Source organism: Exophiala xenobiotica (assembly GCF_000835505.1).
Source record: "Exophiala xenobiotica strain CBS 118157 unplaced genomic scaffold supercont1.1, whole genome shotgun sequence".
NCBI lineage: Eukaryota > Fungi > Ascomycota > Eurotiomycetes > Chaetothyriales > Herpotrichiellaceae > Exophiala > Exophiala xenobiotica.
This window is the reverse complement of record NW_013562494.1, coordinates 5,538,643-5,550,171: the sequence shown is the minus strand read 5'-3', so window position 1 is coordinate 5,550,171 and position 11,529 is coordinate 5,538,643. Positions and strand designations below refer to the sequence as shown.

Here is an 11,529-nt window from a genome sequence, read left to right as displayed (position 1 = left end):
GTTTAAAAGGGTCTGAGAGTTCACCAGTGGGCCATGTTCCTGTTCGCCGCACGAATCGCAGCCGCCGGTCACGTCGAGACATCCTTTTCACTCATGGACCACGGGGTGATCAACACGTGCCCGTTGTGCATGGACGAAGGATATTTTAAATGGTCTGGAGATGATTGACTCCAGTCGAGACCGAACAAGCATTCCAAGTCAAAGCCAAAAAGATACAACAGTGACCTATGTGTCTTTACCCTGAACAGATTGTATCTGATCGAATAAAAGTCTTTCCTGGTCACAACATCTACAACAAATGATTCTCCGACTGGTGAAGTTATCGTAAGGTGACGATTTAGATCTCTGGTAGCATTGTCCAGGGGAGTGGCCTTTTGGTAGATAGATCCTCCATTAAATTCTTGGCCATCATGCCATTAGTAGGCCAGCTGCGTTGTGAGCTCCCTTTCATAAGTCCTATGCCTGCTAATCGCGGCGAAAAACTTGCCCAGGAAGCCCTCGGCGGTTTTCATTATGTCCAACACATTCCCAACGTGTTTTGGCCCAACACTCCCCGCAGTGATGACTCCATAGCTCTCTTCAACATGATCCTGGGCCTGGGTCGACAACTTGACATGTCCATGCGCTAGTGGTCCCAGAGCCTCTCGCACAAGCTCAACACCTCTACCCGTGGCCGCAATGGCTTTGCAGTGCGCAAACGCCTCGCGCACCCATTGCACAGCTCGCCCGTTCCGGCACAGGTCGGCCACGTGGCTGCCATCCGGAACGAACACGGCATCGACCATAGTGGACCGCAAGCCTTCAAAATGGTGCGCTGGCGTGACGGATTGTGCTCCCGAGGCTGAGGCATCAGCTGGATTGATGGAGGACCGGCGGGGGCCGATAATGCATGGAAAAGCGCGAGCGTCTTTGAGCGCAGCCATCATAGAGGCAAAGTCGGCGCTCGCAAAGCCGTCACTAAGAAGGATAGCGACACGGCGAGTCTCGATGGTGGGAATTCGTGGGGCATAGTATGACTGGGCAAGAGCCCTCGAGGAGCGGGCATGAGCGGCCCGTGGGGACTTTTGCGGCACCGCAGCACCGACCATGGCGGCGACATTTTGAGCCAACTGCAAGTTCATTTCGGCCAGACGCTCACAGATACGGTTGTAGACGACGGGGTCGTCGCAGTGGTCAAGCTCGAAACAAAGAGCTGACTCGAGGTGGGTGCGCTCATGCGGCGGCAGTGAGTTATAAAACAGCTCGGCCTGGTCGATGTGTTCCTGGAACTTGGGTGATTTTGTCCGCGCCTTGATACCCGCCAGTTTCTCCGGGTAGGTGCTATAATTCTGCGCGGTGGGTCGTTTCGGCGGCGTCGCCTCAAATTGATTCGGCCAGTAGTTGACATTTCCTTTGTGGATGCGTTGCTGACCGGCTCCGTCGCGATGAATATTCATTATTGGGCAGACAGGCCGATTGATGGGCAGCTGCTGAAAGTTAACACCTAACCTAGAGATCTGTGTGTCAAGGTATGAGAAATTCCGGCCCTGAAGAACGGGATCGTCAGACATTTCGATCCCTGGCACAATATGTGAGGTGCAAAAGGCCGCCATTTCAGTCTGCGGAAAATACTCGTCTGGATTGCGGTTCAGTTCAAACTCGCCAATATAGCGGATAGGCACCAATTCTTCGGGCCAAACCTTAGTCGCGTCTAAGATATCAAAATCAAAGTCGTCTTGTCGATCTTCTGATAATACTTGAATACCGAATTTCCACTTGGGATAGACACCGTTATCGATCGCCTCGGCAAGGTCTTTTCGCAGGAAGTCGGGATCCTGGCCACCAATCTTGAGGTTCTCGTCCCACATAACGGAACACACGCCTAACGTTGGCGTCCAGTGAAACTTAACGAAATGCGACACGTCGTCCTTGTTAACTAGGCGATAGGTGTTGACGCCGAATCCTTGCATCATACGATAGCTCCGGGGAATGGCCCGATCTGAGATTGCCCACATGAACATATGTGTGGCTTCGGGATGGAGATACTGGAAGTCCCAGAAGTTATTGTGGGCTGTCTGTGCCTGTGGTACTTCTAGTCTAGGCTCCGGTTTTCCCGCGTGGACTGCGACGAGAGTTAGTTCCACATAGTGGCTTCCAAAGGCAGCAGAGGCTCTCACTAAGGTCTGGGAATTTCATCGCATCATTAAGAAAAAAGACCGGAATGTTGTTCCCGACAAGATCACAATTGCCGTCGTCGGTGTAAAACTTAAGTGCAAAGCCTCGTACGTCTCTAACGTTATCCGCACTGCACCGACTGCCTAGGATCGTCGACATGCGCGCGAACATAGGTGTTTGTTTGCCGACTTCGATTAGCATCTTTGCCTTAGTCACGTCCGCGGCACTCTCGAGAAGCGTGAAGGTGCCGAATACTCCTACATATGGAAATACATGCACATTCGCGGCTCTGAACCATCCTGCCGTACCGTTTTATCAATGGTTTCATTCCCATCTGGCCCAGATCCAGCTTGCTTGTAGAATTCGTTCATCGTGTGCCAATGGTACATCAACTCCTCATTGGTGGCTATGCACGATGCGTCGTCGATGGATTGACCACGATGGACTGCTGCCTTTTGTTCGCAACCGTTCCTTTTCGAGTGGTGTCTTTCGAGGGTCTTCTACTGCCATTCGTCTTCTCTGGGGTGGCAGGCAGTCGGATGGCAGGAGAAGGGAGTTTTCGTTGACGGTTTGGAGGTGCTCGTCTTCATCGGCTTGGTTGGCCAGATGGTGGACGTCAGGAAGGAGTGCCGCAATTGTGCGATCGTCAGCAATGTCACCTGCCACTGGTCCTGATCCACGTTCGGCGCTTCTGCCGTAAGTTCCTCAGCCTGTGCGTGACCTGTTGTTGTGCTTATTCTTCAAGAACTCCCGATGCCATGATGTGTACGATTTCTTTTTGTCACCTGGTGCGGATGTCACTGAAAAATCTTAACGGTCTCGGTTCTGGGATTTCCCTGCCTTGGATTGTAGCGTAGCACCTTGCCAGGGTGGCAAATTGTGGTTTGTAGGAAGCTTCGTCTCGGTCGGAAGGTTGCGCTCAGAAGATGGAGTGCAAGGCTTTCTAGAGGAACGCACAATCGAGCGGGCCGTAGCCGCAGGTAGGATCCAATGCAGTGGATTCGAGAGGGAGGCTCGGCTCAGCAGGATCGGTTCAGTAGTCTCCGTTCAGAAGGCTTGAGGTCGCAAATTCGGTGGCTGAATGGGAAAAGTAAGGAAGGATCACTGTTATTGCATTTTTTGCATTGCGGTGCATAGATGTCGGGTCTTCAGCATTGCGTCGCGCCAAGCTGACCGATCTCGAAGTCACATTGGTACTGATCATTCGTTCTGGCCATCAGTCATCTTGCTCGCTACTGAATTGTTGCGATAGATCGCGGTTGATATTAGCTCGAAGCTGTCAACCAAACGATGGGCAGTGCAAAACTCTGGGCACGGTTCGGTTTGCATTCCACCGAAGGACAGCTCCGCCCCTGACGGCGTAGCCTTGCAGATCCTGCATATTTCTTCGTTGCTGGGCTGTCTTCATCGGCACCTCCACCTACGGAGTTAGACAATCTGTTGCAGCGGGCATCGGAGGCTTTGCCAACACTTTGTTACAATGCTGGATGCTTCTCGTGCCGCAGCCGACATGGTTCCGACAGGTCAACGGAGAAGGCGACCAATGGACGAGGACATTGCTCCGATCGTTTTCTCTCGGGCCGCCGAGGTATCTTATGTGGCAAACTGCGGAGTGTAGCACTGTGAAAAAGTTCTAAAGCGTGCGACTGAATTGCATGATATCTATAAATTGTCTTCCAGGCACTTCAGAAGTGAATACGAATACTTGAGTGAGAGTTCCCGAGTATACTTCTTCCTAAGGTTTTATTTGGTTCGTCGTGTCTCTGACTACTACATATCGACACGACCTCCATCCTCCATCTCTTGTTCGTACATAATGATCCCGACTCTAGACGGTTTAGATGATGTTTCTGATGACAGCCATGATATAATCCTTCGGACCTCTCCGCTTGTTTTCTTCCCGCATTTTTTCGATGCTGGCCCGCCTCTGTTCACTCGAGACACCTGCACCACTGATCATCTCTCGTTGTTCCTCCCTCATACCAGTGTAGATATCAATATCCTTCGTTCTGATGAACAACTTGCGGTCCTCCGGCCGGGCGGTCCAGCTGTAAATCTTCCAACACAAGAATAGGAAGATAAGCAGAGGACCAGCGAGGTAGAGTTGAAAAAAGGTGTTGGCATCCAGGTAAGGGCCACCGATTGGATACAGCGCGACGTAAAACTGGGCGATAAGGCTAACGACGTTGATGAGCAGGCACAACCACGAGCCCCAGACGCCGAAAGCAGCTCTAAAGGGGAGCTCGTCCACGGAATGACCATTGGCAGCCCTATAGGTCGTTAGTCAGGACCACAAGCCCTAAGTCTGCTGCTTACCATGCCGCGCGGAAGCGTATATGAGCCAGAGCGATACTGCCGTAAATGAAGAGGATAGAAAGACCCGATAATGACAGAAGCCAATTGAAGATGGTTCCGCCATCCTTCGCCAAGTTGATAAATGCCAGGCAACCGAAGAGAAGCTGGAGAATGACCACAGACACAGGACGGCCCTTCTTGTCAACGTAGGCCAGTATCTTAGGACCCATGCCTGTATGCAAAGTTAGCATCGTAAAATTATGGAATCGCGCACGCACCATTTGCCGCGAGAGCCTGAATTGTTCGAGTCGAGCCAAAAGTGCAGGAGTTGGCAACACTCATGACAGCTATCAAGATGACGGCATTGAAAATCGATGGGAGGACCTTAATGCCAGCAAGCTGAATTGCAATGACAAAAGGTGAGTGACGCGATTCGGAACCTTCGCCACTGTACAGGGGACTGTTCTCCGGGACGATCAAACCAACGAGGAAAAGGTTGACAATGTAGAAGATGGCGATACGCCATACGACCTGTTTCGAGGCCCTCGGGATCTCTCTTCTTGGGTTGGCCGTTTCCGCAGCAGCCAGTCCGGTCAGCTCAGTGCCAGTATAGGCGAAAGCCGCGGTGACGAAGACGCCGCAGAAGCCGTGGAAGCCATTGAGGAATGCGCTATAAGGTGAATGCCTGTTTCGAACAATTAGCCTCGCTGGTAGTCATTGTTGGTATGAAATACCAATATCTTGCACCAATGTAGCCTCTGTCGTCTGTCGGAACGCCACCGCAGTTGATTATTATTCCAAGGATCATGAAGCCTATGCAGGCAATGACCTTGATTAGACTGATGATGAATTCGACCTGTTCAATTAGCTCATCTTCCAGAAGTCTTTCGGTGTACTTGCCTCGCCATACCCCCTCACACCAAAAAACTGAATCGCAGTCAAAGCAACAAGCAGCGGGACGATCCAAGCACTGTTGTTGATGCCCTCCGAACCTGGCCAGTAGTGGATGATATTGCAAGCAGCCGAGATTTCAAAGGGAAGGACGGTAAGCCAACTGATAGCGTACTCCCAGCCGCAAGCAAACCCCAAGGAGGGATCAACGAAGCGGCAGATGTACATGGTGAAGGCTCCATTGACGGGATACATGACGGACATTTCGGCGAGTGCCTGCATCATGAGGTAGCTAAATGATCATGTCAGCTAAGGATGGTTTTCTGATATCCAAGAAACATACACCATGACACCTAAAAATGCGTTAGCTATGGCATCGCAGTTTTTGCAGAGTATAACTGACCAATAATCATGAAACCAAGAAGCACAGAAGCAGGTCCACCAGTCTGAAAAGCACCACCCGAACCAATGAACAGACCGGCACCAATTGCACCACCACTATGTTCGTCGATTAGTATGCACTTGCGAGTCGGTATTCGTCTTACATGGCAATCATTTGCATGTGTCTGCCCTTTAGATCGCGGTGAAGTAGGTTCTGGTCGGCTATCACCAGAGCATGATCCTCTGGGTCGACGCTGAACTGCCGACCGCGTACATGGTCACTAAAACTGCCCGGTCCCCGAGCCGGAACATCGGTGGCGATCTTCTCATCGGGCGCATTGGTTTCGTTCTTGACACTCATCTTTACGACAGTCCAGAGACAGAAATGAAGCAGAAAAGAAGGGTGTAAGCTCAAGGCCGCAGTCACCCCAGTTTTAAAGCACCAAGCACGGCCAAGCTTCGCATAAATCGGCAAGCATCCCTTCAAATGCGACGTCATGTAACTACGGCATGCGGCAAATCGTCCACTGTCGTATCAAGAGTGGTTCGGCGGAGCAGATGCCTGATCCATTCAGAAAGCGCATTGGTAGGCGATACAGTAGGGTGACATCGTGCCAAGATAACAACATACTGGCGCGCTTTCATTGGCGAAACTTACCTAGGTAATGTAGGCCTGACGGAGATGCCAGGGCATTTCTGGATGGACAACCGACAGAAGCAGTCGCGTGCGATAGTGAAATGCCCGTTCATGATACCAGATATTGAATTACAAATGGGATCAGGCCATCCAATTGCATTTAGAGTCGAAGCCAAAGAGTTCGGATGTCTCCGAGCCTTGGATTGACATCTGCCCCAACTGTCCTGCCAGCATGTCACGCAAATGCGCACAGGTCCTTGAGATGGCCACCGTGGAAGTCGATTGGCCTTGGAGACATCGCCGGCACTATCACCGTGGAAAGAGGGCAGACATACTTGTCACCAAGTGGCGAAACAACTCGATTGTTTCCGATACGTGATCCAATCCGCGCACTTCTACTCTACGCCAACAGCTCCAACATCGATACAGTTTTCATCAATGATGAGCTTGTCTTGTCTCAATGTAAATTTACCAACGTAGACTGGACCAAGTAGAGCTGCGCACATCGGTTCAGTCCATCCTGGAGAGCAAAGAAAAGCTCCTACGCAGATTTGGAGGCTGCATGCAATGCCATGGTGTAAATGTTCGCCATCCAACGGCCGGGAAGGAACATGGCAAGCGATATATCGAATTGCTATCCGTAATAGCCACCACTAATTGTTGGTGCCATCATGTGCGTTTGGTCTGCCATCGAACACAAGTTTCGAAAAGCCTGTAGTGGCATAATCAGCGTATAATTGAAATTCATCAATAGCAATCCTACCGGCGAGCCCGATGCTCATGATGTTAGAACAGTGAGTGATACGGACGTGTACGGAGTACTTTGCAATGAAATGGTCCAAGCTCCTGTCATGACGCACTGCCACACCCTCGTATAATTTAGGCTTGTGGGAATCATGCTTGATCTGAAGCTAAAGGTTTCTCCGAGCCCCTCCAGCCTGGGTTGAGATGGAGATGTAGCTTATCAGTTCGATAGCTAAGGGTAGCAGTGACTGGGCAGCAATTGTATGTACGTAATTGGTGTGATCCTTATCATGTCGATCTGTTTGACTGCCCATCCACGGCTCTCAAAATTCCAGGTCCTTCCAGATACAGTTAGAGCAGTCTCGCCAAAGTCTCGGAAGTAACAGAACAAGGTTTGGTGCTGGCACTCCTCAGGTACCTACGAGCTCGTACGAGTAGAGTAAAGCCTTACCAGCCTGGGCCGAGTACAGTACTAAGGAGCAATCAACATGACGGAAGTGAAGGCAGACTTATGATGTTTCGCCAAAGCTTTGGCCAAGCCTGACAAGCTCAGTCTCGCCGGTTCACACATCTCATACCATTTAGGGAACCTTGCCGGATGTGCCTCCACACCTACCAACAACCTACCTAGGTATCTTCCTCCATATGAGGTGGTTTTCCACCAATCAACATCGTACTTTTGCGGAGAAGCCTGGCTGGCAAGCTGGGAGCTGCCTCGGTTGGGGTTGTCCAGCGTGTCCAGCTTCTTTCATCATTTGCTTTCAGGTCTGCAATGCTTTCGTTGTCAAAATCCAGCAACCGTGGTTATTGTCATCACTTCTCACTTCATCACAACTCTTCCTCTGCCTCCAGCCTCGAATCGTGGCACATCAATTCCCCCCTCACATACCACAACCTCGGAAAATGTCCTCCTGCTACTCTACCGCGTCCCTTATCCACGACTCGCACGTGGTTCAAGTTGCCAATATCACTGCGAGGTACCCAATCGCCACTCTACAATCCATGGGAAAAGAACAATGCCGACTGCGACATGACCATTCAGGCGCGTTGTGAAAGGCAAGTGGAGGTCAACGCATGCTATTTGGCAACTTGAACCACATGCGAGTCATGGACATGCCACGAAAATCCCAGCCGCCGAAGCCCCATCGCAGTTGCAGCAGGTAAGCTGCAAAAATGCGAAGCCTTGTTCACGTATCGGCGAAGAGGCAGGCAAGATGGTGGACATTTACACTAGGTGGAGACACTTTCAAGCCTCACCGGTCGCATCCCACAAGAGAGCGTCAAAAATTTGTTGGAGCATGTTTTCTTTTTGGGTGTGTGCTACGGCAAATCGTGAGTCAACTCAAGAAGCAGCCGAGATAAGCCTGTCGAGAAGAGGCTAACACTGGTCCAGATCCTCCGCTTGCGGCTCTCCTGTGATTGAGGAGCTTCAAATTTTCCAGACGATCTCCCATCGTCCGAATATCCTTGTCGGTCAGCCGTCGGCTACACCCTTTAGCCACAGATGATTTCGGCGCCTCATTTCCTCGATTCGCACACCGTTTGGCTTCTTCCAGTCCAGCGCTTCCATTCTCTGCTGCCATCACATTGACCTGGGTCCCGCCCCTGCGACGGTGAAGACTTGTGAGCGGCGTTAACGCCCTTCCTTCGTTGTGAACGGCGTTTTCCCAGCGACCAGCAAGTCATGCGAACAAAGAGAGAGGAAGGTGCAGGCGCTCGCGTAAGGGCTGAAAAGATAAGGAGGATCTTTGCGTACATCGAAGGGCAGACTCTGAAGTGACCATACAAACCAAAAAGGAGACAATGGTTCGGCACAGAAACTGCCCTGGGTAACAAATGTAAAGACAGAGAGGGAAGGTCAGAAAGGGCAGTGCACCATGAGTGCAGGAGTCCATGAGAAGAACCTTTAAAGACAAGCAAAATGAAAGTACTCAACACAGTTCGGCTCGCGTTTCATGCCCATCAGTAACAGTCTGCTTCTGGTTGCCTTGACACTGAGGATACGATACAACCCGTCGTCCGACCTGCAGCGCTGCGATCCTGCAGACCGAACTCTTCCTTACTCTCGGAATATGCCTCGGATCAAGACCCAACTTGTTCTGACGAGGTGCAACTTAACATTGACAGTCAAGGAGGTTTCTTTGGCGGTGTCGACCATCCTGAGAGGCATTAAACGGACCACATTTTCCCCAGCTTTCACCCCAATAACACCTCCACATCCTCCACGCCACCAACAAAAGGATGGAGACGAGATATTTGGAGATAGCATTTCTTCCAACCAGGATCAATCATTCAGTTGAAAATAACTACCCGTCGCTAATCTCGATCAGAGGATGTGGGGATGTGGAGAGAAGCTGACTACTTCTTGGGAACCTCCTCATCAAGACACCGACAACGAGAATTCTTGCACACATCTCGCATACGAGTCCGTGGACGGGGCAATCAACCATGCCAATATCAATCAGCGCCGTGGCCTCCCACAGCTATATCTTTTTAGGAGCGACCGCTTTTGTAGCATTTGCCGCCTTGGTAGCATGGAATATCATATCCATTCGAGGCCCGCCCACACCAAAGGGACTCCGGCGCCCTCCATCACCGCCTGGTGCTCGATTCTTTAGTGGCCATGCCCATCTTTGGTCGGGCCGGGTGACGAACAATCCCAGTCAAAGTCAACTTGTCAAGTGGGCACGAGAATATGGCGAGATTTACGAATTCCGGCTCGGTGTCGAGCGTTGGGTAATTGTCAGTTCACCGGAAGCGGTCAAGGTTGGTTCCAGTCTACCATCGCGACTGAAGCATTGCGTTGAAGCTTCGCTCAGGAAATCTTCGACAAGAATGGCGCCCTCACAGGAAGTCGACCTGCATTCCGAGTCATGAACATTCTTTCTGGTGGATACCGGATGTTATTCATGGTATGAGCAGCCTTCTTCAGGGTCGATCTTTACTTTTGCTGACTCTAGCGCAGCCATACGGCAAGAAATGGCGCTCCCTCCGAGCCATTGCCCACCGCTGCCTAAGCATCAAATCCGCCGAAGCCATAAAACCATCATCAAGCCTCGAGTCCCACCGATATCTACTTGACATCCTACGGGACCCAGACAACTTTCTGGACCACGTCAAGCGATATACGTCAAGCGTGATTATGTACTCGATCTACGGCCGGCGTGTGCTTGATCTTGACGAAGCAGTGTTGAAGGCAATCTACGAGGAGACTAGTCATTTCTCGGAAGCCATGGCACAAGTACATACAGTCGACCAGTATCCCATTCTTGAACGATTACCAAAGTCCCTGCAATGGTGGCGTCCAAAGTGGGAAGCCTACCATCAGAAGGAGGTGGAACTCTGGATGGGTCTATGGAATGATCTCAAAAAGCGACTCAATGCCGGCGTTCGCACGGGGTGTTTTGCCGAGAAATTCCAAGAAGAGGATTATCTTGCGATGGGCATCTCCGAGACTCAGGCCGCTTATGCGGCTGGTAGCATGATCGAAGCAGGGAGCGGTAGGTGGCCCAGATTCTGTTTGATGCAGTCGATTGACGGACGGCAGACACGACGCAGCTGACCATGAACAGCATGATTCTGGCAATGGTGGCCTTTCCCGAGGTTGTATCCAAGGCGCAGAAAGAGCTCGATGCTGTGGTGGGTGACCGCATGCCTGAGTTCACGGATATGCCGAATCTGCCATATATTCGGGCCATGGTGAAAGAAGTTCTGCGATGGAGAAGCGTTAGTAATGACCATGAACGCCATGTCAGCTCGGCAAGTTTGCCTCCCCCTGTTCTGAGTAGTGACTGATTGTGTCCAGGGCGATGTCGTCTACAAGGACTACTTCATCCCTGCAGGGTCGTCGGTCGTCATAAACCAATGGTGAGTACTTTGTCTCTGCAAACGTACAGAATCTGATAGTGGCGGTAAAATCAGGGCGATGCATTTCGATCCAGACTTATTTCCAGAACCCGAACGGTTCAATCCTGATCGCTATTTGGGGACTCCCGTGAATGACCTTACGGCCGGCGAATGTATACATACAAATGATGTCAATCTCCGCGATCATTGGTCTTTCGGCGCAGGTCGACGTGTGTGCGCCGGGTATAATTTGGCGGAAAATTCGCTTCTCATCCTGACAGCGAGATTGCTTTGGGCGTTTGATGTGCGTCCGACCATCGACCAGCAGACCGGTCAAGGGACGAAGTACGATGTCTGGAACTATTACCCGACGAGGTTGTTCGGACCAAAGCCGTTTCCAGTCGACTTTCGAGTAAGAAGCGAAGAGAAAAGGCAGGCAATCCTCAAGGCTGAAATTTAGGTCTTGAGAAGGATATTGTAGCTTACGCTAATGTGAACCGTCAAACACAGTATCAGAAGACCTCCTGACGGTAGAAGAGTAGAGCTGGGATTCTCTGCAGCGATAAAGCAATCCTGGGCAA

At 51.1% G+C, this 11,529-nt stretch overlaps 3 protein-coding genes across 4 annotated transcripts; 1 reads left to right on the top strand and 2 right to left on the bottom strand.

Moving 5' to 3' along the window:
• Positions 1 to 416: 416 nt before the first annotated feature.
• PV05_02184 (uncharacterized protein) lies at positions 417 to 2,791 on the bottom strand (the record flags this gene model as incomplete). The annotated part of the gene is made up of 2 exons (XM_013467271.1): positions 2,157 to 2,791; positions 417 to 2,101 (listed from the first exon to the last, which is right to left on the bottom strand). Exons 1-2 carry the CDS (start codon positions 2,353 to 2,355, stop codon positions 417 to 419), a joined length of 1,884 nt encoding a protein of 627 aa, XP_013322725.1. The 5' UTR covers positions 2,356 to 2,791.
• Positions 2,792 to 3,800: 1,009 nt separating this feature from the next.
• Positions 3,801 to 6,112, bottom strand: PV05_02183. Of its 2 annotated transcripts, XM_013467270.1 has the most exons (8): positions 5,886 to 6,112; positions 5,744 to 5,838; positions 5,684 to 5,693; positions 5,350 to 5,632; positions 5,184 to 5,305; positions 4,728 to 5,134; positions 4,471 to 4,681; positions 3,801 to 4,424 (listed from the first exon to the last, which is right to left on the bottom strand). In XM_013467270.1, exons 1-8 carry the CDS (start codon positions 6,080 to 6,082, stop codon positions 3,992 to 3,994), a joined length of 1,758 nt encoding a protein of 585 aa, XP_013322724.1. In that variant the 5' UTR covers positions 6,083 to 6,112; the 3' UTR covers positions 3,801 to 3,991. The 2 variants fall into 2 exon arrangements, with proteins under 2 accessions (XP_013322724.1, XP_013322723.1); XM_013467269.1 differs by having other exon boundaries at positions 5,744 to 6,112.
• Positions 6,113 to 9,550: 3,438 nt separating this feature from the next.
• On the top strand, positions 9,551 to 11,408 carry PV05_02182 (uncharacterized protein; the record flags this gene model as incomplete). Its single annotated transcript, XM_013467268.1, has 6 exons — positions 9,551 to 9,868; positions 9,922 to 10,014; positions 10,068 to 10,602; positions 10,650 to 10,861; positions 10,908 to 10,969; positions 11,024 to 11,408. 6 exons carry the CDS (start codon positions 9,551 to 9,553, stop codon positions 11,406 to 11,408), a joined length of 1,605 nt encoding a protein of 534 aa, XP_013322722.1.
• Positions 11,409 to 11,529: the final 121 nt, after the last annotated feature.

What these genes read in the sequence shown, in the direction of transcription:
- PV05_02183 (XM_013467270.1), bottom strand. Translation starts at nt 6,082, where the DNA reads ATGAGTGTCAAGAACGAAACCAATGCGCCCGATGAGAAGATCGCCACC. An exon ending in CACATGCAAATGATTGCCAT is followed by an intron (nt 5,839 to 5,885) that starts GTAAGACGAATA and finishes CGACGAACATAG; the next exon opens with TGGTGGTGCAATTGGTGCCG. An exon ending in TACATTGGTGCAAGATATTG is followed by an intron (nt 5,135 to 5,183) that starts GTATTTCATACC and finishes TGTTCGAAACAG; the next exon opens with GCATTCACCTTATAGCGCAT.